General features: G+C 45.1%; 3 protein-coding genes across 3 annotated transcripts in view; 2 read left to right on the forward strand and 1 right to left on the reverse strand.

Moving 5' to 3' along the window:
• The window catches only part of LOC110535338 (fms related receptor tyrosine kinase 3), a 102,563-nt gene extending 86,419 nt beyond the window's left edge, over positions 1 to 16,144 (forward strand). The window contains 22 exon segments of the mRNA XM_036936644.1: positions 2,899 to 3,047; positions 3,182 to 3,306; positions 3,583 to 3,709; positions 3,869 to 4,014; positions 4,118 to 4,242; positions 4,386 to 4,524; positions 4,728 to 4,905; positions 5,015 to 5,112; positions 5,205 to 5,313; positions 6,284 to 6,477; positions 6,866 to 6,978; positions 7,183 to 7,315; positions 7,430 to 7,534; positions 7,675 to 7,785; positions 10,250 to 10,403; positions 10,532 to 10,647; positions 11,063 to 11,205; positions 11,383 to 11,505; positions 12,008 to 12,119; positions 15,052 to 15,151; positions 15,274 to 15,379; positions 15,448 to 16,144. Coding sequence (XP_036792539.1) covers positions 2,899 to 3,047; positions 3,182 to 3,306; positions 3,583 to 3,709; positions 3,869 to 4,014; positions 4,118 to 4,242; positions 4,386 to 4,524; positions 4,728 to 4,905; positions 5,015 to 5,112; positions 5,205 to 5,313; positions 6,284 to 6,477; positions 6,866 to 6,978; positions 7,183 to 7,315; positions 7,430 to 7,534; positions 7,675 to 7,785; positions 10,250 to 10,403; positions 10,532 to 10,647; positions 11,063 to 11,205; positions 11,383 to 11,505; positions 12,008 to 12,119; positions 15,052 to 15,151; positions 15,274 to 15,379; positions 15,448 to 15,678 — 2,937 coding nt within the window. The 3' untranslated portion in view covers positions 15,679 to 16,144.
• Positions 16,145 to 16,506: 362 nt separating this feature from the next.
• On the forward strand, positions 16,507 to 17,790 carry urad (ureidoimidazoline (2-oxo-4-hydroxy-4-carboxy-5-) decarboxylase). The gene is made up of 2 exons (XM_021620280.2): positions 16,507 to 16,757; positions 17,175 to 17,790. The coding sequence occupies exons 1-2, from the start codon at positions 16,583 to 16,585 to the stop codon at positions 17,522 to 17,524; spliced, it is 525 nt and encodes a 174-aa protein (XP_021475955.2). The 5' UTR covers positions 16,507 to 16,582; the 3' UTR covers positions 17,525 to 17,790.
• A 629-nt stretch (positions 17,791 to 18,419) lies between these two features.
• On the reverse strand, positions 18,420 to 23,417 carry pdx1 (pancreatic and duodenal homeobox 1). Its single transcript, XM_021622321.2, has 2 exons — positions 22,299 to 23,417; positions 18,420 to 18,865 (listed from the first exon to the last, which is right to left on the reverse strand). The coding sequence occupies exons 1-2, from the start codon at positions 22,687 to 22,689 to the stop codon at positions 18,420 to 18,422; spliced, it is 837 nt and encodes a 278-aa protein (XP_021477996.1). The 5' UTR covers positions 22,690 to 23,417.
• Positions 23,418 to 24,815: the final 1,398 nt, after the last annotated feature.

Consider the following 24,815-nt stretch of genomic DNA (forward strand, 5'->3'; position numbering starts at 1 on the left):
TTTATTTGGTATAAGTTTGTTCTCTGATATAAACATTACATTGGTGTCTATCACTAGTATAATGTCTGGTTTCTCGTCAGGTCTATGGAGGATGGCAGGAGGGATGTGTGTAATTACAGGCTGTGAGATGGGGATGGAGGGGGTCAGCTGGGTTGGTGCATTGGTTGGTTTGGTTGGTTGGTGGGTGGGTTCTGATTCAGCTGTTGGTTTGGTCCTGTGTTTTTTATGGGACTGTTTGTAGAGTGGATGGTAGTAGCTGAGAAATTCCTGCCTTAGCTCATATAGCTCCTTCTAATTTGGTCGAAGTAATGGACAAATTGATCCAGACTGGCCTCCGAACCTTGAACCTTCACAGTGCCAATATTATAAATATTAATGTTAAATTTGGGGGTGGAATCAATGTACAATTGCCTAATTTTTCTGTTTTATGACATTTGAAGTTAATTGTTGGAGCAGTGTGCCAAGGATAATCTGTGTAGAACAGGTATCCTTTTCTTTCCTTGTTCATTTTTAGGATGAAGTCTTCCCTCAGAGTCTCTGGGGATTGACTTTTTCACATTTTCAGGATGAAGTCTTCCCTCAGAGTCTCTGGGGATTGACTTTTTCAAATTTTCAGGATGAAGCCTTCCCTCAGAGTCTCTGGGGGTGGACTTTTTCACATTTTCAGGATGAAGTCTTCCCTCAGAGTCTCTGGGGATTGACTTTTTCAAATTTTCAGGATGAAGTCTTCCCTCAGAGTCTCTGGGGGTGGACTTTTTCACATTTTTAGGATGAAGTCTTCCCTCAGAGACTCTGGGGGTGGACTTTTTCACATTTTCAGGATGAAGTCTTCCCTCAGAGTCTCTGGGGGTGGACTTTTTCACATTTTCAGGATACGTGATGGCAAGGTCTCTGAAACAATGCTGTACCTATAGATAAATGCTCTTTTTAACAAAACACTTTTATGAAAAATAAAGATATTAAATGTGGCCTATTTTAGGCTGTAAAGACATAGCTTAGGCTGTAAATACATGACATTAGCGTTTCGTTTCCCCTCGCCCAGATGGGTTTAGAGGGCATAGCCTTCTCTAGGCTTCCTGCAGCTGTGGTTGTTATCAGTAGGCTACAGTTGACCCGATTTAAGCACAGATTAATTGTGCACGAGTTGACAAATCATGAGGGAAAATCAGTCTTAACAGCAGTACTTTGCAGTACTTTGTCCCTCCTTTCAATGCTTTTACATCAATATTTTGTATTAAACCAAATCAAAAGCACTGGGGCAAATGCCAGATCACCACACGTTTTCCGGCGGCCAAGCTGTGCTGATCTCTGCAACGTGGACAGATGGAATTTGCCACACAATGCCATAAATGAAGAAACAACATATACTGTAAACTTTTCCCTTGAAATGTACAGCATTGTACTGGCAGTAAAGTTGCCAGCTTAATACTGGAATTTTGCAATACAGCAGGGATGCTGTAATATGATTTTACAGTATTATTACTGTATACAGATTTATTACTGTATTATTACTGTAATCATTACTGTAACACAGCTGTATTATAATTACAGTATTTTGAGTCACTGTACATTTGCAGTGTCCTTTTGAGATCAACCTCACAAACAGTAAACCTTTATTTATGTTCTGTATTTTTCTGATGGCAGGCCTATAGGCTGTGTAGCATAATGACATTTCACATTGCATTGCAGAAGGATGCAGAATTGCTCTGATCATTTTGTAGGTCTGTCGTATTGTGTTCTTGAAGAATCTTGTGAATTTTTTAGAGGATAATAAAAACGAAATTCTGCTGCCTTAATAACATAACTCTGAAAAGGTGAAAATAATAAAAATGTATAAGAGAGGAAGGTAGAAACTCATAGGTAGTAAACTCATAGGTAGTAAACTCATAGGTAGTACTGGTGAAATATCACCACACCTACTGGCCTAGAGTGCCTTCAGAAAGTATTCATACCCCTTGACTTATTCCACATTTTATTCCACATCTTGGTGAGAAACTCCAGTGTAAATTTGGCCTTGTGTTTTAGGTTATTGTCCTGCTGATAGGTGAAGGACATTTACAATGACGGCCTACCCTGTCCAAACCCTGACGACGCTGGGCCAATTGTGCGCTGCCCTATGGGACTCCCAATCACGGCCTGATGTGAAACATTCTGGAATTGAACCAGGGACTGTAGTGACGCATATTGCACTGAGATGCAGTGCCTTAGACCACTGCGCCACTCGGGAGGACAAAAGGAGTAACTACAATGTTGTTGATCCATCCTCAGTTTTCTTCTGTCACAGATATTAAACTCTGTAACTGTTTTAAAGTCACCATTCATGGTGAAATTAAGCAATGTTTTACTCCTGAACTTATTTAGGCTTGCCATAATAAAGGGGTTGAATACTTATTGACTCATGGGATTTCAGTTTTCAGTTTTAATCAATTTGTTTAAAAAAATGATAACCTAATTCCACTTTGACATTATGGGGTATTGTGTGTAGGCCAGTGAGCCAAAATCTCAGTTGAATCCATGTAAAATTCAGACTGTAACACAACAAAATGTGGAAAAAGTCAAGGGGTGTGAATACTTTCTGAAGGCACTGTTCCTGTAATACACAGTGTAAAAAGTTTTCAGAACGCATGCTTATAGATGCAATCCTTTAAATGTGACCAAGTCAAAGAGAAAAAGCAGAACTGCTATTTAAATAGAAATTCAACTGAATGTACAATTGACATTCTGGTAGGGCTTCTGGTACAAAGTTTGGTGATTATCTGACCTTTGTGACGGAATTACTTAATGAATATTCTGAATAGTGATCTCTATTTACCTTCAAAAGCCATATAATTTTAGAGCTGGTCTTCCTCTCTGACTCTCTCTCTCCCTGACATGGTGACATGTTGTTCTGTGTTCCAGGGACGGTTGTGTACTCTGTCTGAAACCCATCTGAATGGTTCTGGTCCTACCAGACTAGAGGTCCCTGCTGGACAGAGGCTCCTGATCACCATGCAGAGCCTCCCAGGAGACCCTGTCTGCAGCTGGAGCCGTGGAGCTGACCCAAAAAGGTGTGTGTGTGTGTGTGTTTGTTGTTTTACCTGGTGCCTCAAAGCCACTGTGTTATTGTATTGTTATTGCATCCATAGGGGTGTACTATTGCCTCCCTGCTGTCTTCATCTGTACTTGTTTGCCCTGCCAACAGAAGGGGCTATTCCTTGACCATACTACAGACACATGTGAGTGATTCTGGAGAGTACACATTCAGCTGTGAGAGAGGCGGGATCAACTCCTCTCTGACCCTCTCTCTACTGGTCGTACCTCTGCTAAGTGAGTGACAGCCACATGACCCAATACTCTAGCTCTTTTGGACCTCAAACCTCCTCAGACTACCCGAAACCATATTCACAGCATCCTCTCCATTGCTACAAAATTATTATCAAAAGTTATGTTCCTAACCACACAATCATTTGAAATCATATTCAGATCTACACAATATTCATGTCTTGTATCTGAGTTGAATCTATAGCACCATATTGATTCTGAACCGCATTGAAATTATGTTTGATGCAAAATTCATAGCTACGGCTCAATCCACCTATCTAGGACTTCCCACAAAACCACAGCTGAAATTTATCCCTGGGAAAAGAGGCTTCTTACCAGACTATCAGTGTTCTTCAGAGGGAAACCCTAAACCCAGGATCAAATGGTTCAACAACCTTGACAAGACTGGGTACGGTCTCACCAGATTTCAATGAAAATGTATAGAATCCAAAATAATTATTTTCAGGGTATTGCTTTAAAGTTTTATAAAGCAATGGCTATACATGATTTCAATCTCAGCCATCAATAGCAGCCGTACCATCGTTTAATTTCTCCTCCGTTCCAACAGAAAAGGTAATGATGGGACAGACATTCCCTCTACGATCAAAGAGAGGGCTAACAACAAAGAGAAAAGTAAAAATTACTACAGGACAACAGTTATGTGCTGTGCTAGCAATTCTCAGGGAGAGGTGTGTTCTCAACTATATGATTACGGTAAGTTAACGGTGGAACAAAAGTCATCAAATTACAATATTACATTTACAGTACACTATAGCGTGAGCATGACACCATATGTGTTTTTCTGTGTGTGCCTCAGATCTGGACCGTGCCAGTGGTGAGGATGATGAGGCTCCAGAGATCACTGTGAGTCCTGGGCAGCCCCTGCTGCTCAGCTGTCGGCAGAAAGAGAACAGCACCACACAGTGGCTGCCTGACAACCAAGTAAGATTTATCAATCTGACAATCTTTTTTTCACGTTTTATCAGCCTTCTCTTCACTCTGCTGAAACCCCCTTCCACCTTCCCCATCACTACTTCCTCACTGTATTCATGTAATGTAATGCAGCATACCATATTTTCCTCCAGGTCTCCATACATCAACTCACATATAAAGAAATATATATGACCTACCTGTTCATTGAGTCGGTGACAGTGAACCACAGTGGAATCTATACATGCCGAGGCAACAAGAACAAGGTCAAATCCACCCATGTCCAGGTCCTGGGTCAGTTTATAGGCTACAACACTGAATCCTCCTTGTTACCTTTGTTTTCAGTCAAACATTCCCTTTTAAATGTCTATCTGTACTTGGTCTTTACAAATCTCTCAGACACATTCTTGTTGTGATTCTCTCTTTATCACCACCTGCCTGCATGTTTTTGCCCAAAACGTGATCTACATGTGATTTCCTGTGTTGTGTGTCCTCAGAGAAGGGCTTCATTTCCATCGACCAGCTGAATGAGAGCAGTACCATCTCAGCCCAGGAGAAGCCAGGGTTCTGTCTGCGGGCCCTGGTCTCCTCACACCCTCTCCTACGCTGCCATTGGCTGGGCCCGGACAGCAGACAGACCCAGTGCCCTGAGCCCACACGGCTCTGGAAGAGCAGGTAGAGAAAGTCAGATGTAGTTATGTTTATGTACAGTAGTTTGATGAGGTTTGATGTGGATACTATATATGATTCCCTGTGGTTTCATCATCTCTCCCTTTCTCCCCAGGACTCTGGAGTTGTGTAACACAGAGCCAGGAGAGTACCAGTTACACCTGGAGGCTGGGGAGCTGAACCTCACAAAGACCCTCTCTCTGTGTGTGGCAGGTGAGTGACAGCCGATTGCCCAGATAGATAAGATGTGTGATTGTGTGCATGACTCCTCAGTAAGACACCTGTCCTTATCCTCTGTCTCTCAGGTACACCCACCCCCAGTCTCTTACAGAATGGAGACAATATCACCTGTGAAACCAACACCCCCCTTCCCTTCAAACTCACCTGGAGCTCCTGCTCTTTGACCAATGACAGGTATTAGATCTAGGTCAGTTTCTAATGTTAGGATTCAGCTCTGTAGTGGTAGGCACCAATATCGATCATTTGATATGATAACGACATCAAATTATATCGATAGGAGCAGGGCATATCATGATATCAGTTTATCCTTGCTGTGAAACGACACTGTTGTGTAAAAGATCATACGTGACTGTTCCTGCAACCCTACTTAACTGCCTGCTGATGCAATCACATGTTTTTACCCTGATGCTCAATGCTACCCACCTCTGCTTCGGAATAACAACGACCTTGGGGCGGACGGGGGCGCTGTTTCCCCCTACTTGGCAATCCATCTTTAACCTGTGTCAGTTAACCTGTGTGTGTTCACCTTTGTGTGTTAACCTGTGTCTGTTAACCTGTGTGTGTCAACCTGTGTCTGTTAACCTGTGTCTGTTAACCTGTGTCTGTTAACCTGTGTGTGTTAACCTGTGTCTGTTAACCTGTGTTTGTTAACCTGTGTATGTTAACCTGTGTGTGTTAACCTGTGTCTGTTAACCTGTGTCTGTTAACCTGTGTATGTTAACCTGTGTGTGTTAACCTGTGTGTGTTAACCCGTGTCTGTTAACCTGTGTCTGTTAACCTGTGTATGTTTACCTGTGTGTGTCAACCTGTGTCTGTTAACCTGTGTGTGTCAACCTGTGTCTGTTAACCTGTGTCTGTTAACCTGTGTATGTTTACCTGTGTGTGTCAACCTGTGTCTGTTAACCTGTGTGTGTCAACCTGTGTCTGTTAACCTGTGTCTGTTAACCTGTGTGTGTTAACCTGTGTGTGTTAACCCGTGTCTGTTAACCTGTGTCTGTTAACCTGTGTATGTTTACCTGTGTGTGTCAACCTGTGTCTGTTAACCTGTGTGTGTCAACCTGTGTCTGTTAACCTGTGTCTGTTAACCTGTGTCTGTTAACCTGTGTGTGTTAACTTGTGTGTGTTAACCTGTGCTCTTTGCCAGCTGTCAGTCAGAGTCTGCAGCCTGGAAGGAGATCCCTGCCCCACCCCCGAAGCTCTCTGACTCAGACCAGTTCTGTCATAAGAGGATCCTCAGTACCAGGGACAGTACCGAGGTGGGGGACTTTGTCAAGTGCTGCATCACAAACTCTGTCCACTCACAGTCTCACTGCAGTGAGACACTGTTCAACATACAATGTAAGTGGTCGGTCAGGAAAAATGTGTCCTCAGAAAATAATTGACAACTTTAAATACGTTTATAACGGTTGTCCCAGTGTGCAACAGAATTGGTCACAGTATTGGCATCGCTATAGTCAGACATTAGTTATATCTAAAAGAAAGGAGGACCAAGGCACTCTTCATATAATTCATTAAAATGCATTTATTTGTATGATTTTTTTCAAACGTTGTTTCTATTGAACATGCCATACAAATAAAGGCATTTTAATGAATTATATGAAGAGTGCCTTGGTCCACCTTTCTTTTTGATGACCAATTCACCCCTTTTACCAAAGAGCACCTTCTGTCTACCAAAATGTACTGTTGTGTACCTTAGTAGCGCTTCCCTTCCTCCCCTTTCTATCAGTTAAATCTGTTCCACCAGCCTCCTCTCAACTCCTCCTGAAAGTGTCCAGTCTGGTCCTGTTCCTGGCTTTGATGCTGGTCAGCCTGGCGCTGCTCTACTTCATCAGGAAGAAGGTACTCACACACATAAACACACACACACACACACACACACACACACACACACACACACACACACACACACACACACACACACACACACACACACACACACACACACACACACACACACACACACACACACACACACACACACACACACACACACACACATGTGCACCCTCTTTGTCACACACCTTCCTGATATTTCCTGTGTAGAAACCCCAGTACCAGAGTCAGCTGCAGATGATCCAGATGGTAGGGCCTAATGACAACGACTACATCTACATCAACTTCAAAGACTTCCAGTATGACCAGAAATGGGAGTTCCCCAGAGAGAACCTGGAGCTGGGTAAGACTGGGGAGATGTACCAGTGGAATGACTTATCTACTTGGGAATCTCTAGTCTCCAGCCTCACAAATAGTATTCCCACCAACCCTGTGTTGTTGTGGTCTTTCTCCCCAGGGAAGGAGCTGGGCTCTGGGGCCTTTGGCATGGTGCTTCAGGCTACAGCCTACGGCATCAGCAAGCCAGGAGTCTCCCTGCAGGTGGCTGTCAAGATGCTGAAAGGTACAGGGTTTTACCTGTGTGATGTTTTACCCTGCTGGCTAAGTGTTGGTGTTTGCTGAAGAGACTTTTGTCATACTATTGTACCCTGCACCAGTGAAGTCTCTCAGGTCATTGTTGAGTGGTAACATTTGCCCATGCAGAGAAGCATGAGACAGTAGAGAAGGAGGCTCTGATGTCAGAGCTGAAGATGCTGACTCACATCGGACAGCATGCCAACATCGTCAACCTGCTGGGGGCATGCACTGGCTCAGGTACGACAGCCAATCACAGGCTCTGTGATTGGCTGTGTGACTGTGTGACTCTGTGACTGTGTGTGGATCTGTGACTGTGTGTGACTCTGTGACTGTGTGTGGATCTGTGACTGTGTGTGACTCTGTGACTGTGTGTGACTCTGTGACTGTGTGTGGATCTGTGACTGTGTGTGTGGCTCTGTGACTGTGTGTGCGACTGTGACTGTGTGTGAATCTGTGACTGTGTGTGGATCTGTGACTGTGTGTGGCTCTGTGACTGTGTGTGGATCTGTGACTGTGTGTGGCTCTGTGACTGTGTGTGTGACTGTGTGTGGATCTGTGACTGTGTGTGGCTCTGTGACTGTGTGTGTGACTCTGTGATTGTGTGTGACTTTGTGTGGCTCTGTGACTGTGTGTGTGACTGTGATTGTGTGTGACTTTGTGTGGCTCTGTGACTGTGTGTGTGACTCTGTGACTGTGTGTGGATCTGTGACTGTGTGTGTGGCTCTGTGACTGTGTGTGCGACTGACTGTGTGTGGATCTGTGACTGTGTGTGGATCTGTGACTGTGTGCGGCTCTGTGACTGTGTGTGCGACTGTGACTGTGTGTGCGACTGTGACTGTGTGTGGATCTGTGACTGTGTGTGGATCTGTGACTGTGTGTGGCTCTGTGACTGTGTGTGGATCTGTGACTGTGTGTGGCTCTGTGACTGTGTGTGTGACTCTGTGACTGTGTGTGGCTCTGTGATTGTGTGTAACTGTGTGTGGCTCTGTGACTGTGTGTGGCTCTGTGACTGTGTGTGACTCTGTGACTGTGTGTGACTCTGTGTGGCTCTGTGACTGTGTGTGACTCTGACACTGTGTGTGACTTTGTGACTGTGTGTGGCTCTGTGACTGTGTGTGACTCTGTTACTGTGTGTGGCTCTGTGACTGTGTGTGACTCTGTGACTCTGTGTGGCTCTGTGACTGTGTGTGACTCTGACACTATGTGACTCTGACAGGGCCCTATGTGACTCTGTGACTGTGTGTGGCTCTGTGATTGTGTGTAACTGTGTGTGGCTCTGTGACTGTGTGTGGCTCTGTGACTGTGTGTGACTCTGTGACTGTGTGTGACTCTGTGTGGCTCTGTGACTGTGTGTGACTCTGACACTGTGTGTGACTTTGTGACTGTGTGTGGCTCTGTGACTGTGTGTGGCTCTGTGACTGTGTGTGACTCTGACACTATGTGACTCTGACAGGGCCCTATGTGACTCTGTGACTGTGTGTGGCTCTGTGATTGTGTGTAACTGTGTGTGGCTCTGTGACTGTGTGTGGCTCTGTGACTGTGTGTGACTCTGTGTGGCTCTGTGACTGTGTGTGACTCTGACACTGTGTGTGACTTTGTGACTGTGTGTGGCTCTGTGACTGTGTGTGACTCTGTTACTGTGTGTGGCTCTGTGACTGTGTGTGGCTCTGTGACTGTGTGTGGCTCTGTGACTGTGTGTGACTCTGACACTATGTGACTCTGACAGGGCCAACGTACCTGATATTTCAGTACTGCCGTAACGGGGACCTGCTGAACTACCTGAAGAACAACAGAGAGTGTGGATCTGTGACTGTGTGTGGATCTGTGACTGTGTGTGGCTCTGTGACTGTGTGTGGATCTGTGACTGTGTGTGGCTCTGTGACTGTGTGTGTGACTCTGTGACTGTGTGTGGCTCTGTGATTGTGTGTAACTGTGTGTGGCTCTGTGACTGTGTGTGGCTCTGTGACTGTGTGTGACTCTGTGACTGTGTGTGACTCTGTGTGGCTCTGTGACTGTGTGTGACTCTGACACTGTGTGTGACTTTGTGACTGTGTGTGGCTCTGTGACTGTGTGTGACTCTGTTACTGTGTGTGGCTCTGTGACTGTGTGTGACTCTGTGACTCTGTGTGGCTCTGTGACTGTGTGTGACTCTGACACTATGTGACTCTGACAGGGCCCTATGTGACTCTGTGACTGTGTGTGGCTCTGTGATTGTGTGTAACTGTGTGTGGCTCTGTGACTGTGTGTGGCTCTGTGACTGTGTGTGACTCTGTGTGGCTCTGTGACTGTGTGTGACTCTGACACTGTGTGTGACTTTGTGACTGTGTGTGGCTCTGTGACTGTGTGTGGCTCTGTGACTGTGTGTGACTCTGACACTATGTGACTCTGACAGGGCCCTATGTGACTCTGTGACTGTGTGTGGCTCTGTGATTGTGTGTAACTGTGTGTGGCTCTGTGACTGTGTGTGGCTCTGTGACTGTGTGTGACTCTGTGACTGTGTGTGACTCTGTGTGGCTCTGTGACTGTGTGTGACTCTGACACTGTGTGTGACTTTGTGACTGTGTGTGGCTCTGTGACTGTGTGTGACTCTGTTACTGTGTGTGGCTCTGTGACTGTGTGTGGCTCTGTGACTGTGTGTGACTCTGTGACTCTGTGTGGCTCTGTGACTGTGTGTGACTCTGACACTATGTGACTCTGACAGGGCCCACGTACCTGATATTTCAGTACTGCCGTAACGGGGACCTGCTGAACTACCTGAAGAACAACAGAGAGCTCTACCACAAGTCTCTGACAGACGCCTTCACCAGGGACCGCTTCAGCAGACTTTACCACAACCTGCCCAAGAGGAGCTCCAGGTTGGGGTTAATGTAGGGGTGTCAAGGTTTAGTTTAATTCAGAAACCGGATTGTAGGCTACTCTCATGGTGAAGTAGGGGTATGATTGTGAGGGTTAATGTGCTAATGTTTGTCTGTGTTCTTCTTAGTGAGTTCCAGAGGCCAGTGGACAGCATATACATCCCCATGTCCCCCACCACCACTAGAGGGCAAGAGAGTATTGCCCTGATCAGCCTCAACTCTTCTCCCATGAACACCTCTGGTGGTCAGTGTGGGGTAGACACACACACACACACAAATTAAGAAATAGGCTTGCTTACTTACTTAAAATATCTATAGGATCTCCCCACTGCTGTCCAGTGGATTCTGTCGACCCCTGTTGATCTCAGCTGATGCCTGTTGATCACTGTTGATCCCAGCTGATCCCTGTTGATCCCAGCTAATCCCTGTTGACCACTGTTGATCACAGTTGATCCCTGTTGATCCCAGCTACTCCCTGTTGATCACTGTTGATCCCAGCTAATCCCTGTTGATCACTGTTGATCCCAGCTAATCCCTGTTGATCCCTGTTGATCACTGTTGATCCCAGCTGATCCCTGTTGATCACTGTTGATCCCAGCTGATCCCTGTTGATCCCTGTTGATCCCATCTGATCCCTGTTGATCACTGTTGATCCTCAGGTCCAGGGATCTATGAGGAGTTAAATGAGCTGCAGGAGGAGGAGGAGGAGGAGGAGGAGGAGGAGGAGGCGCTGACTTACGACGACCTGCTCAGCTTCTCCTATCAGGTGGCCAAGGGCATGGACTTCCTGTCCTCCAAACACGTATGTGGAGCAACAATACTGCAAACTACACACTACACATGGCACCATATTCACTTCACCATGTCCCCCCAGAATTATACAAGGCTGCGCTCACTGCAATAAATCTTAATACTCCCTGGCCTGTACCCGACATCGTCACACCCTCTCTGTGTCCTGGGTGTGTGTATCTGTCTCCAGTGTATCCATCGTGACCTTGCTGCCAGGAACGTGTTGGTGACTCAGGGTGGACTAGTAAAGATCGGGGACTTTGGACTGGCCCGGGACATCGACAATGACTCCAACTACGTAGTGAGAGGAAATGTAAGGACTATATACAGGAGGGAGTGTTTCGGTCGTCACCTTCAATTTTCAACTTCTTGAGCTCCTGTTCCTCTTATAGAATATTAGCTCAAAAGTATTGTAGTATCAAAAGCTCCTGCACCTAAATATTAACAGTACCGGCACCCACAATGAGTACCAGCACCTATTTCAGTCAAGCACTGCTAGTTACCACATAAACCCTTCCTATTTCTGCTATTTATCTTCTTAAAATGTGATTTTAAACCTACATTTAACTGCATTGCTAACCTTGTGCCTAACTCTAACCTTCAAGTAAGACTAAAAAGCTAATGAAATAATCCTGCTTTTTTACAATAGCCAATTTTGACTTTGTGACTGTGCTTTATAGTGGAAACCGAGAGTTTGTCTGTATTCGACAAATTCTCTGTTGTGTCAGTGACATCTGTGTTCTCAGAATCCAGTGTCAGTGTGTGTGACTGATGTGTGTGTGTGTGTGTGTGTGTGTGTGTGTGTTGTGTTGCAGGTGCGTCTGCCAGTGAAGTGGATGGCTCCAGAGAGTATCTTCCAGGGGATGTACACCATGCAGAGCGATGTCTGGGCCTATGGTATCCTGCTGTGGGAGGTCTTCTCTCTGGGTAGCTACATAAACATACCTACTCTTACTTTTGATTGTATTGTAGGGTGTCAGTGTATGTGTGGGATGGGATGGGATGGGGGTGGGGTGGGGGAGGGTGGGGTGGGGTGGGATGGGATGGGGATGGGGTGGGGGAGGGTGGGATGGGGTGGGATGGGATGGGATGGGATCGGGGTGGGGTGGGGGAGGGTGGGGTGGGGTGGGATGGGGGTGGGGTGGGGGAGGGTGGGGTGGGGTGGGATGGGATGGGGGTGGGGTGGGGGAGGGTGGGGTGGGGTGGGATGGGGGTGGGGTGGGGGAGGGTGGGGTGGGGTGGGATGGGATGGGGATGGGGTGGGGGAGGGTGGGGTGGGGTGGGATGGGGGTGGGGTGGGGTGGGGGAGGGTGGGGTGGGGTGGGATGGGGGTGGGGTGGGGGAGGGTGGGGTGGGGTGGGATGGGGGTGGGGTGGGGGAGGGTGGGGTGGGGTGGGATGGGATGGGGATGGGGTGGGGGAGGGTGGGGTGGGGTGGGATGGGATGGGGATGGGGTGGGATGGGGGTGGGGTGGGGTGGGGGAGGGTGGGGTGGGGTGGGATGGGGGTGGGGTGGGGTGGGGTGGGATGGGGTGGGATGGGGTGGGATGGGGGTGGGGTGGGATGGGGGTGGGGTGGGGGAGGGTGGGGTGGGGTGGGATGGGATGGGGATGGGGTGGGGGAGGGTGGGGTGGGATGGGATGGGGGTGGAAGGGTTCAAAAAGCATACTTTTGTTCACAAAAAAATAAGAATATCCACTGGACACTGGTTGAATCAATGTTCATTTAGTTTAAATGACGTGGAAACAACGTGGAATAGACGATAGATTGACATCTGTCCCAGTGGGTACGAACTACACACACACAATGTGTGCATTTGGTACTGGCACTGACCCTGTAGCTTACATTCTCCTGGTTTTTCTCTTTCTTTCTTGTTTCTCGTGTTTGTTTTTGTTATACTATTTTGATATGTATTTAATACTGCACTGTTGGGAAGGGCTTGCAAGTTAAACATGTCACTGTACTTGCACATGTGACAAATAAAACTTGACGTTTTCCCTGATACAGTGCCTTCAGAAAGAATTCACTCCCTGTGACTTTTTAAAATGGATTACATTGAGATTTTTCAGTTGACAAAGAAGGGCATCTATTGGTAGATGGGTAAAAATCAAATGAAAGCAGACATTGAATGTCCATTTGAGCATAGCAAATGTATTAATGACACTTTGGATGGTGTATAAATACACGCAGTCATTACAAAGATACAGGCGTCCTTGTAAAGACAATCCGGGGTTGATGATCATGTGAAGTGAAGCCTAGAAAACCGGAGACGTAGACCTGCGGAAGTGGTGAACAGAATGAGGTACTGATGAGCATCAGTACCGGGGAGATCCGGAGAGAAAGGAAACCGCTCAGGGATTTCACCATGAGGCCAATGGTGACTAAAACAGTTACAGAGTTGAATGGCTTTGACAGGAGAAAACTGAGGATGGATCAACAACATTGTAGTTACTCCACAATACTAACCTAATGTCATGGATCCCCAGGTACTGCTGCTCATTCTGTACACCAGTTCCCGGAGGTCTACGTCACCGGTTTTCTAGGCTTCACTGAACGGAATTCATTATCATCAACCCCAGACTGTCCTGTCTGATCACACACCTGGTTCACACACCTGGTTCCCATTTCCCCTGATTAGTATGTTGTATATGTGCCCTCTGTTCCCTCTGTCTTTGTCGGTTATTGTTCCCATGTCCGTTGGTGGTGTGAGTACCTATGTGTTGGTGGTGTGAGTACCTATGTGTTGGTGGTGTGAGTACCTATGCGTTGGTGGTGTGAGTACCTATGCGTTGGTGGTGTGAGTACCTATGCGTTGGTGGTGTGAGTACCTATGTGTTGGTGGTGTGAGTACCTATGTGTTGGTGGTGTGGGTACCTATGTGTTGGTGGTGTGAGTACCTATGTGTTGGTGGTGTGAGTACCTATGTGTTGGTGGTGTGGGTACCTATGTGTTGGTGGTGTGAGTACCTATGTGTTGGTGGTGTGGGTACCTATGTGTTGGTGGTGTGGGTACCTATGTGTTGGTGGTGTGGGTACCTATGTGTTGGTGGTGTGGGTACCTATGTGTTGGTGGTGTGGGTACCTATGTGTTGGTGGTGTGAGTACCTATGTGTTGGTGGTGTGAGTACCTATGCGTTGGTGGTGTGAGTACCTATGTGTTGGTGGTGTGAGTACCTATGCGTTGGTGCAGCTGTTATGCTGCGTGCTTTATATATTGTGTGTTACGGGTATCGTGTCGTTTGTTTGGGTACAGCCCATTGTTTTTGGATACATGTTTGTTTTGGGTGTATTAAAAACCCCTATTGTATATTCCTGCGCCTGTCTCCAAAATCCTTTATACCAGCGTGACACCTAAATGACAGAGTGAAAATAAGGAAGCCTGTACAGATTACAAATATTCTGAAACATGCATTCTGTTTGCAATAAGGCGCTAAAGTAAAACTGCAAAAAATATGGCAAAGAAATGAACTTTATGTCCTGAATACAAAGTGTTATGTTTGGGTCAAATCCAACACATCACTGAGTACCCCTCTTCATACTTTCAGGCATGGTGGTGGCTGCATCATGTTAATCGCTGTAATCGCTGACAAAGGTGCTTCTACAAAGTATTGACTCAGGGGTGTGAATACTTCTGTAAATTAGATATTTCTGTATTTCATTTTCAATATGTTTGCAAAAATGTCTAAACATGTTTTCACCTTGTCATTGGTATTGTGTGTAGATGGGTGAGAATTTGTTGTTGATATAATCAATTTTGCAGTCAGGCTGTAAAACAACATCATGTGGAATAAGTCAAGGGGTATGAATACTTTCTGAAGGCACTGTATTAAGTGATATGCGCTCTCTCTCTCTCTCTCTCAGGTGTGACCCCCTACCCAGGGATAAAGGTGGACAACAACTTCTATGTGATGATAGAGAGAGGTTTTAAGATGGAGCAGCCGTACTACGCTAGTGAATCTGTGTAAGTATCCACAACCGCTCTGCACCTACATCTATAACATTACATCATTCCCCTTGTAATTATTATCAAATATAGGAACTGTAAAAGAGGTTTTATCCCCCCTCCCTTCCTCCCTCCTGCAGGTATTCGATCATGTGTAAGTGCTGGGCCTTGGAGCCTCGGGACCGCCCTCACTTCTCCAAGCTGGTGGCCTTCATGGATGACCAACTGGCCGACATGGAGGAGAAGGTGAGGCTCAAACAATACAACAAACCTCAGTGCACGTCATTCCATTAAAGTCGTGATTTCTCTTTTAGCTCTACCATAACATCCTGGACAAGCGCTGCAGTCATGTGTTATACCAGAATGCACCTGTGAAATCTGATCTCTCAGCCTTGGCCAAAGAAAAGGGTCATCAAGCACAGTCACAGAACCAATACTGCAAGACCCACTCCACTGGAGAGGCCCCAACAACAACCACCACAACACTGTCTGACAGGGTTGCCATGGAGACTGATGGTGACAATCCTCTGAAACCATGTCAGTGAGAGCAGTGGCCTGTCTTTCTAATTCTTCTGTGCCATAAGGATTTCTCCTATTATATCCTGGTAGTGTATATTTGTATAATGCTGTGGATTTCAAATGCACTGATGACTTGCTTTATCCAAATATGTTTAACAATGAATATGTCAATTAAAACTGTTTTTGTATCAAAGGCTAGTAGCTCCGTCACTGTAGGAATTGATAAAGTCATATTTAACATTGTAACATAGTAATGGATGTCAAAATTAACACAACCTGTTTTTGTGAACATATTAATTCAATATTAATCATGTTATTACTGCTTTTGGAGAAGAGATATTTCAATCATTTTGACAGCTGGATTATTCTGTCTTTTATTTCCTATGTGAAGTTATTTTTTTAAAATTAATAACAATGATTTAGTTTTCGGTATGTTTGTACATCTGAGTTCTGGAAATTATTCAAATATTTGAAATAAAGTATTTGAAATTATCACTGTTTTTGTGGCTTTTATATTACGTCTGAGTGACATTGGGAATGAACAGTGGTGTTTTATATTTATAGGGGGTGGGGAGCAAAGGCACAAATTGCACGACTGGTGGCGCCAGAGCTACGCCTGCCGTTCCGGTGTTCTGAGACGCAATAGTGTCATTCACCTGGCTCGCATCAAATTAAAAACTGTGAAAGACCACTTTATCTCAATTCAAACCTTTTGAAATATAACAAACAGGCCAAGGTTCGGGTTGCATTATAAACTAGTAAGACTTCAAATCTGGACATAAGAAGGCATGAGGGGTCATCGCGCCTTGTTGTCCCGGAGTTCAATAACCCTACAGTGTTGGCATGCTGGGCTTTTCTGTTGACCTGTCCAAAGGGCAGTTTTGGGGCCGCTACTAATGAGTCTGTGCAGACGAGACAGTAGAGTTTAATATGGACATCGGATCAGTGAATTATCTCCCTTATGAGGAATTTGTGGATGTTTTCGGTAACGTGGTGGAGAAATGTCCACTCATAACGGCCGCAGTATGGTCCCGCCGTCCCTTCTCGAGCCTTGCTGACCTGGAGGCCAGTATAAATGACTTCATCGATGCCCTCACCGAATCAGGTATAGCCAAGGATGAATGGATAACCCATAGGCAGTTATTTGTTCTTTCTTTAAAATGTAATATCTTTTTTATTTTTTTACATTCAGCTGGTGAGAGATTGTTTTTTTATTTTTTTTTTAACCTTTATTTAACTAGGCAAGTCAGTTAAGAACAAAATCTTATTTTCAATGACGGCCTAGGAACAGTGGGTTAACTGCCTGTTCAGGGAGAGAACGACAGATTTGTACCTTGTCAGCTCGGGGATTCGAACTTGCAACCTTTAAGTTACTAGTCCAACGAGAGATTGTTAAACTATAAGGTTTTTAAACGTGGATGTGAAATATATTTTACTACACGCTATTCTATTAATCAATTCATGTTGAATTTGCGATAGTCGTCCGATGCTGGAAAAACTAGCTAAACTCTACTATCCACAGGTAAAGAGGGAATCCTCAGAGTTCACCCCGACCTCACGGGTAGAGACCTCCAGAGTGGGACTCTGACCCGGGAGTCGCGAGAGGAACAGGTCCAGGCCGGTTTGGACACGCTGACCACCGCGGAGGTCTCTCGCATGGCCCGGCTGAATACGGAATACAAGGACCACTTCGGTTTCCCCTTCGTGATCTGCGCGCGGATGAACAACAAGGCGACCATCCTGCGGCAGCTAGAGGAGCGGCTCCGGAACGAGCGCACCATTGAGAGGGCGTGCGCCATCGATGAAGTGAAGAAGATCTGTCACCTCCGTCTGCAGGGGCTCGTGGTCCCGGAGACGTCCAACAAGCTATAACTGACTGACGGGATGACATACAGTTTCGTGTGGTCTACCTGATGAGTTGTATGTGTTTGAATAGTGCATCATAATGGCTGCGTCATTGTTGTGCGTAAAGGAGTAACTGTGCCTAAATGTGCTTAATTGTACCAAGTGCCAAAATTGAGCAAAAGTAATTAAATAACTGCAGATGTTTCATTGATTTTATTCTGATTTCAAATATGAACTTTCATTTGATAAGTCTGAGATGATAGCTTAATTAATAAAGATTTCAAAATATAGTACATTCTTCACAGTGCCTATCATTTAGACATCAACGATATGATAACATATGTAAAGGCTATATAACACATATGTAAAGGCTATATAACACATATGTAAAGGCTATATAACTGGTGTGAGTGACTCATTTTTGTCATATAACAATTTATCAGAAAATGCATCAGTATTGTTAATATTGACAGCAGAACCATGTACTGTGCGTAAACTGCATACATTATACTGCCAAAATGTTCAGAGAAAAGTTTGAAATCTGAAGTGCATTGGTTTTAAAGCACTAAGCTTGCTTTAAAAGTAGCTCTCACCAGAGTTGTGTGGTCTGTATCTCCACGGTCTCTCCAAGCTGCTGGTGCTACTGCCCAGGGATCAGAGCAATAGTATAAAGTGGGTCTATATGTATGTCCAATGCAAAGTGTCATCATCAGTGCATGCCCCTCAGGTCCTCAACACCAACATGAGGTCAGTTCCGTCGCAGAATGATGACATCACAGACAATGCCCCTGCAGTCCTCCCCCTTCACATCTCTTCAATCTTTCACGGCCGACAACGAACATGAATGATGCCAGCGGAGTCTGTTTGAAAAGTGCCTTCCTTTTCTTCAGTGTCTGCCCAATTTTTACCCATATCAGCCCGGCTAAGCCGAGTCTCTCGAACCTGACAGGGAGTGGGAGTGGGAGTGGGAGTGTAGGGGTGAGGGGGGTGTGGTGGTAGTGGTGAGAGGTGCCGGTGTGGGAGCCCCTGCCAACGTGACCCCCACCCCTGCCCCCCCGACCCCCAACCCAGCCCCTCCGACCCCCAGCCCAGCCTCATCCTTCAGGTCCCCTGACGTAATGGACGAGTCCTGCTCGGGGTCGACCCCCCTCACTCTTTTCTTGTCCTCCTCCTTCTTCCACTTCATCCGTCGGTTCTGGAACCAGATCTTGATGTGTCTCTCTGTGAGGCTGAGGGTGAGGGCCAGCTCTACACGCCGCGGCCTGCTAATGTACTTGTTGAACAGGAACTCCTTCTCCAGCTCCAGGAGCTGGGCTCGCGTGTAGGCAGTCCTTGTCCGCTTGTTCTCCTCTGCCTCCATGTAGTGGCCTGGGGGGAGGATGGGGAGGGAGAGGAGGGGAAGATAGAGAAAGAGTGAGAGGCAATGAAAGAGCAGGAGTGGAGAGATGGAAAGTGTTTTGAGTTTTTAACTTAACATTGTACCCTGTCACAGTCAAAGTCCCAAATGCACAATCTAGATGAAATTGGCAATGACCCACCAGTGGGTTCTAACCCATTGGGTCTAGCTGAAACGCACACAGCACGCTGACTGAACTCAGCTCACCCACTGACCACCCAAGGATGCAGAACATCTACTGTATAGAAACAGTTGGGTAACTGATGATAACTAAAACACATACAGTAGGCTAGATCAGATGACAGGTAACCCTCACAGCTGTCAATGCAACTATAGCAACAGATACTGTATACTGGAAATTGACTATGTGAGGTATCATGTATTCTGTGCAGAACAATTCTGCCTGGGTCACAGCACACTGAATTTCACATTACTGCATATTCTATAACAAAGACTCACAAATGGGTCAATCAATTGGAGGGAAAATGGTTAGGACTATAAAAAAAAGAACAGTAACATTTCGATTTGTCACGACTCCCACCGAAGGTGGCTCCCCTGCCTGTTCGGGCGGCGCTCGGCGGTCGTCGTCGCCGGTCTACTAGCTGCCACCAATCCCTTTTTCCTTTTCTGTTTGTTTTGTCTTATTGGTTGCACCTGTCTCTTATTTTGTTTTTGATTCAGGCCTATTTACGCCTGTTAGGCTGCCTGTGACTGAAACTAATTGCAAAAATCGCTGAAGTTGGAGACTTATCTCTCTCACCAACTTCAAACATCTGCTATCTGAGCAGCTAACCGATCGCTGCAGCTGTACATAGTCTATCGGTAAATAGCCCATCCAATTTTACCTACCTCATCCCCATACTGTTTATATTTATTTACTTTTCTGTTCTTTTGCACACCAGTATCTCTACCTGTACATGACCATCTGATCATTTATCACTCCAGTGTTAATCTGCTAAATTGTAATTATTCGCCTACCTCCTCATGCCTTTTGCACACAATGTATATTGACTCTTTTTTTCTACTGTGTTATTGACTTGTTAATTGTTTACTCCATGTGTAACTCTGTTGTCTGTTCACACTGCTATGCTTTATCTTGGCCAGGTCGCAGTTGCAAATGAGAACTTGTTCTCAACTAGCCTACCTGGTGAAATAAAAAATAAATAAAAATAAATAAATAAATAGGCCCGCCTGTTTTTGTGCGGACTTGTTTTCTGTTAGTCGAGGTTGTGCGTGTAGTGTTCCTGTCCGTTTGTGCCATGTGTTGGGTTGGACATTTTTGTGATTATTTCGCCTGTTTTGGGCGTTCGCATTGGAAACCGAAATAAAGTCCGGTTTCCCCAATATCCTCTGCTCTCTGCGTTTGACTCCGCACCCACCGCTCCAGGCTCTGTGACACGATTACTGTGGGTTTTGTTAGTTGACAAAAGTGTACAATAGTTGAACATCTTGTGGCTTATAATCTAATTTCTTTTCACATGATAGGCTATTATTCTATAGTAATTTCACCTGAAGTTTCGCTAACTTGAACTGTTCACTAAAACATAAAGCCTGGATCAACAAGGCAATTTACAGACAGTCCGTTAATTTAATGTAAGGATTTTTATAAAACAACAACATTTAGTAGGCCCACGTGATAAAAGAACAGTCATAGTTTATCCTGTATCACCACTATTCATTTGTGTTTTGAATGATGAAATTAGTGGCACAACTGTTAAACTTTTTTATTGGTCAAGGTGGTCTTTGACTTCAATAAATAAGCATTTCAAATATGTTCTATTCAATAGTTGAACTGCTTAATTATTCGTTTTAGAATAAGCTTATTCTTGCCCTGGTTGCGTTTGTCTAATGAGGAAGATATTTTTACTGAAATAAGCTTGTATCGAAATTATTTGCCAAAAAGTGTATCGTGTGTAAAGTTACACAATTTTCTAAAGCCACGGGAATAAACAAAAGCACATATAGCTTAAGTCATATTTAACACATTTGTATCCTAATTGTCCTATTAATTACAAACAATATTTGTGTTATTGTTTGAGGAAGGTTGAGTTGAGAGAATAATTTTCTATAGGCCTACGAAATAATTGAGAAGAACCGTGTGCTCTGCTCTAACCTTTCCACATCTTGTTACCATCAATTTATTTAAGTAACATCAGTGCCTCACCTGGACTGAAATAGGTGCCGGTGCTCATTTTGGGTTTTGGTACTGTTTATAGTAAGGTGCAGGTGCTCCACAATACTTTTGAGCTAATATTATAAGAGGAACAAGAGATCAAGCAGTAGAAAATTGAAGGTGCCGGTCCTCAGCTCCGGTGGACGCCTGCCCAAGTCAGGCGCTGAGTAACATACACTGCTTTATATTTCGTTTAATTGTGTAAGTGGCTTGAAAACGTATTCAGATATTTTAGGTTAGAGAAAAAAAGGCTCAATCGAGTTCCCATTTACCCGCTGAACCAAGTTCACTTAAAATGGCCGCAACAGAAAATACTTTTAGGAGGAAGAGTTGACTCGTTATTTTGCTACGATTCCTAAAGACTCCACCTTAATGATATACACTTTAATATATTTGATATGTCTAAAAATATTGATATAATGAAGGTTATTGTAAGACACTGTACTATATACTACGCAGCATTTTTCATGAAGGCCTATATGGATAATAACTGCCATTTGGAAATCATTAAAGAAATTGTCACAACGGAAATTTTCACATATTTGAAGTAAATCTCAACTAGGTACTTGAGACAGGAGGCACACCTTCAGAGGCATACAAAACAATTTGGCTTGTATGAGGGAACCTAGGTCCTTTACAGATTGATTGACAAGGTAAACTGACACCCACCCTCGAAATATATTCTAGACATCATGATGTAATTTAAGTTCTTATACATGAACAAAATACTCAGTCTATTCAAACTTAATGAACATTTATCACGATGAACGTCTGATCGTTTTCTAGGCCTATGTTCACATCAGTGGCATTAGCCTACACAAAGCAGCGGCAACTCATGCTCCATACACGACAGTTGATTGTGTGAGTTAAATAGCTTTTGAATTACACTCAATGTTCACTTTTATGTCTGCTGAATTTTCTATGGTCAAATAACATTCACTCCATGGCTATTGGCAAAAGAAAACTCCTGAATGTTCAATTAACTATTACATAAATACTTTTGTTGAAATATTGTATTTTAATCAAATAGATTATCCACTTGTAGGCTATTTATACAGTATAAAAGTGTGTTCACGAATATATTTAGATAGGCCTACTGCAAAATAACGGTCTGCAAAATTCCTATAAATGTGTGGGTAGATTCCTTGAGAGGCCTAGATGAATAGTTTTCTTTGCAGCCCTACAGCAACGAGAATTATACGAAAATTGCCAAGGTGACTGCAGTGAGTTACCTGCCCACTGTCCCTTCCAGGTTTGCACGTGAGACTTGGTGCTTTTCATCCAGGGGAAAGGCAGGTGGTATCTGTTCCTATCGGCACACAGAGCCAGCTCCCCCGGGTCTCCGTAACCCCCCGGTTGGATAGTCTGCTGGGGCGCCTGGGGGTGGTGGAGCTGCGGCACACCTGGGTCCTCTCGCATTGGCATACTGTACGGAGCAATATCAGGGAGACTTGCCTGGTCTAGCCCTCCGATGGAAGGCGAGGAATAGACGGACTGAGCCTGCCGGCCCATGTAGAGGCAGGGCGGAGGGCTGTGGCTGAAGTCCTCGCTGTGGGGTCTCTGGTAGGGGCAGGGGTCTTTGAACAGCTGCGCGGGGGAATAGTAGTGCTCTTCTCGATTCATGACTGCCGAGGGCCAAGGCTATCCAACGGGTGTGTGTGCACATGTACATGCGCCCTATTGCCTTTGCTGCGTGGAACCTTGTGCTCTGCTCTACCTGTGCTGCTCGTGCATCTGTCTCCGCTATAGGCCCTGCGCAGGTGTGTCACCGCCACCACGTGACCCTGCTGCACCTAAGCCATTGGTTTCACTGATTACACAAAACTGAGAAGTCGTCACCTTAGTTTCTATTCGTGTCTGTATTCTCTGCCCCGCGGAGCGACAATAATTGAACAGAATTGACCGTGCACAAATCAATGCCCTCGGCAAACACTCCACTGTTTGACGGCGGATATCTGAGACCCACCTGCCGCAAGTTGGTCCTAATGCAGCGATATACAGGTGAGCAGCGGAATCTGCGGGTCCTATCGCTGCGAGCGGACAGGGGCTAATGCCATCGAACTAATCAGAGAGATTGCGGCCCGCATAGAAAAAGCACGAAGAGAAACGCAAACAGAAAGTGCCTCCACAATGTCAGTATCATCACGGCTTTGGCTCTCTTGATGGAAAAGAAGAAGAAACGATGGGAATGCAGTGCGCTCGTGAAGCCTGAATGCAGATTTCACTGCCGTAGAACAATGTCAGCCATTGAACATTTATATGAACCTAGTTCTCTTATCAATAGGCGACTGATAGAGGGGGAAATCGATAACCAGATGTATAGGCCTAATAGCCTACTCGCATCGGCTGACCCTGGTGATAAGCAACTTGCAGCGGCGGTTGTCTTGGAAACTTGGCAATGAGATCTAGGGGATCAAAGACCAAGTCCTGGCCGAACCCTCTCCTGGTTGGATACCTTTTAGTGTTCTCTTAAAAGTGGCCAAACTTGCGACTTTTTAAATCCAGCCCATTATAGCCAATGGCTCATTTAACACCATTTAACGGATCTCCTCTGGTTCATAACAAACAGCAGCAGAGCTCGTGTCTCCCACCGCCACTCTTCCTCTGTGTTTGCTGGACATTAGGCAGACAGGTGCTCGCTCCATTAAACAACACTCTTCACGGTAAAGTAAAGAGGAGAGCCAGGGTGTAAACCAATTAGCATGGAGTGAGGAGCAGCACTCAATTAGCGCGCGTGGTGCGAGGAAATACACGTCTCTCCAGGCGGGCGAGCACCTTTACGCAGCAACTGAGTGCCAGACAGCAGCTAAGGCCCACGACTTATTAAAATATCAAATGTATTACCATGTTATAACTGTAACGTTATAAAGCACTAGCATTTCTTTCAGCTGGCCTTGCAGGCCATCGATAATAACCATTAGCCTACATGAGATAAGAAATTTAAAATATATATATATATATAACGTTTACATTGTTTTTCTATTTTGGCCATTGTGCTTACATAGGCTTTATCTGCATTTTAGACATGACAGTTGACGTGATGTCTAAAATGACCAGTCAAACGCACACAGAAACTAATAGGCCTATGGCAGCACTGAGTTCTTCAAGAGAGATTATGGCTCTTTCTCCAGTATCTTAATGGGGCACTCAGCACCTGCTATAAAGTTCAAGTAAACCAATTCCATACAAATCAGTCCATGTATTGTCGCTTAATGGTGTTTATATTTGCTCGTCGTTTGAACGAGGAAGGAAACTGTTAACCGCATGTATTTCCCCGCTACACTGAAAACGCACAACGGAGTTTATGAAGCGTGACTGCGTAAAACGCTATTTAGACCCCTTATCCATGGCATTGAAATTTGCGTAATGGTTTTAAGTGAAAGTTAATGCGGCGTTGCTGAACCCAAATGCAATGATTCACAAACAGGTTTGCAAATAAAAAGCCTTTAAGGACTCTTAATATGAACCGCAATAAAACGTCTGTAGGCAATCGAGAGGGTCCATAGCCGTATAGAGTGCAGTACAGGTTATGGACCCAACGTGTTAGAAACACCAGATGGAACGGAGTGCTGTGGGGAGAGATACAATAATGCTTTAGTGAATGGCCATGCTGTTCATACTGATGTTGCCTCATATAGTCCCTGGGTTACCCCCATGAGCGCCTAGCGAGCAACATGATTCATTCATTCAATCTTAAATTAAATTGCTCAAACAAGGTCTTTCGCAATTCATGGAAATTGACAATCCCA

This window comes from Oncorhynchus mykiss, chromosome 11 (genome assembly GCF_013265735.2).
Source record: "Oncorhynchus mykiss isolate Arlee chromosome 11, USDA_OmykA_1.1, whole genome shotgun sequence".
NCBI classification, from domain to species: domain Eukaryota; kingdom Metazoa; phylum Chordata; class Actinopteri; order Salmoniformes; family Salmonidae; genus Oncorhynchus; species Oncorhynchus mykiss.

Bases quoted from the DNA above. Each gene is read 5' to 3' on its own strand.
- urad (XM_021620280.2), top strand. From the start codon at position 16,583: ATGGACATCGGATCAGTGAATTATCTCCCTTATGAGGAATTTGTGGAT. The intron at 16,758-17,174 runs GTATAGCCAAGG...TACTATCCACAG, and splicing joins CGATGCCCTCACCGAATCAG to GTAAAGAGGGAATCCTCAGA.
- pdx1 (XM_021622321.2), bottom strand. From the start codon at position 22,689: ATGAATCGAGAAGAGCACTACTATTCCCCCGCGCAGCTGTTCAAAGAC. The intron at 18,866-22,298 runs GTAACTCACTGC...TCCTCCCCCCAG, and splicing joins CTGGAAGGGACAGTGGGCAG to GCCACTACATGGAGGCAGAG.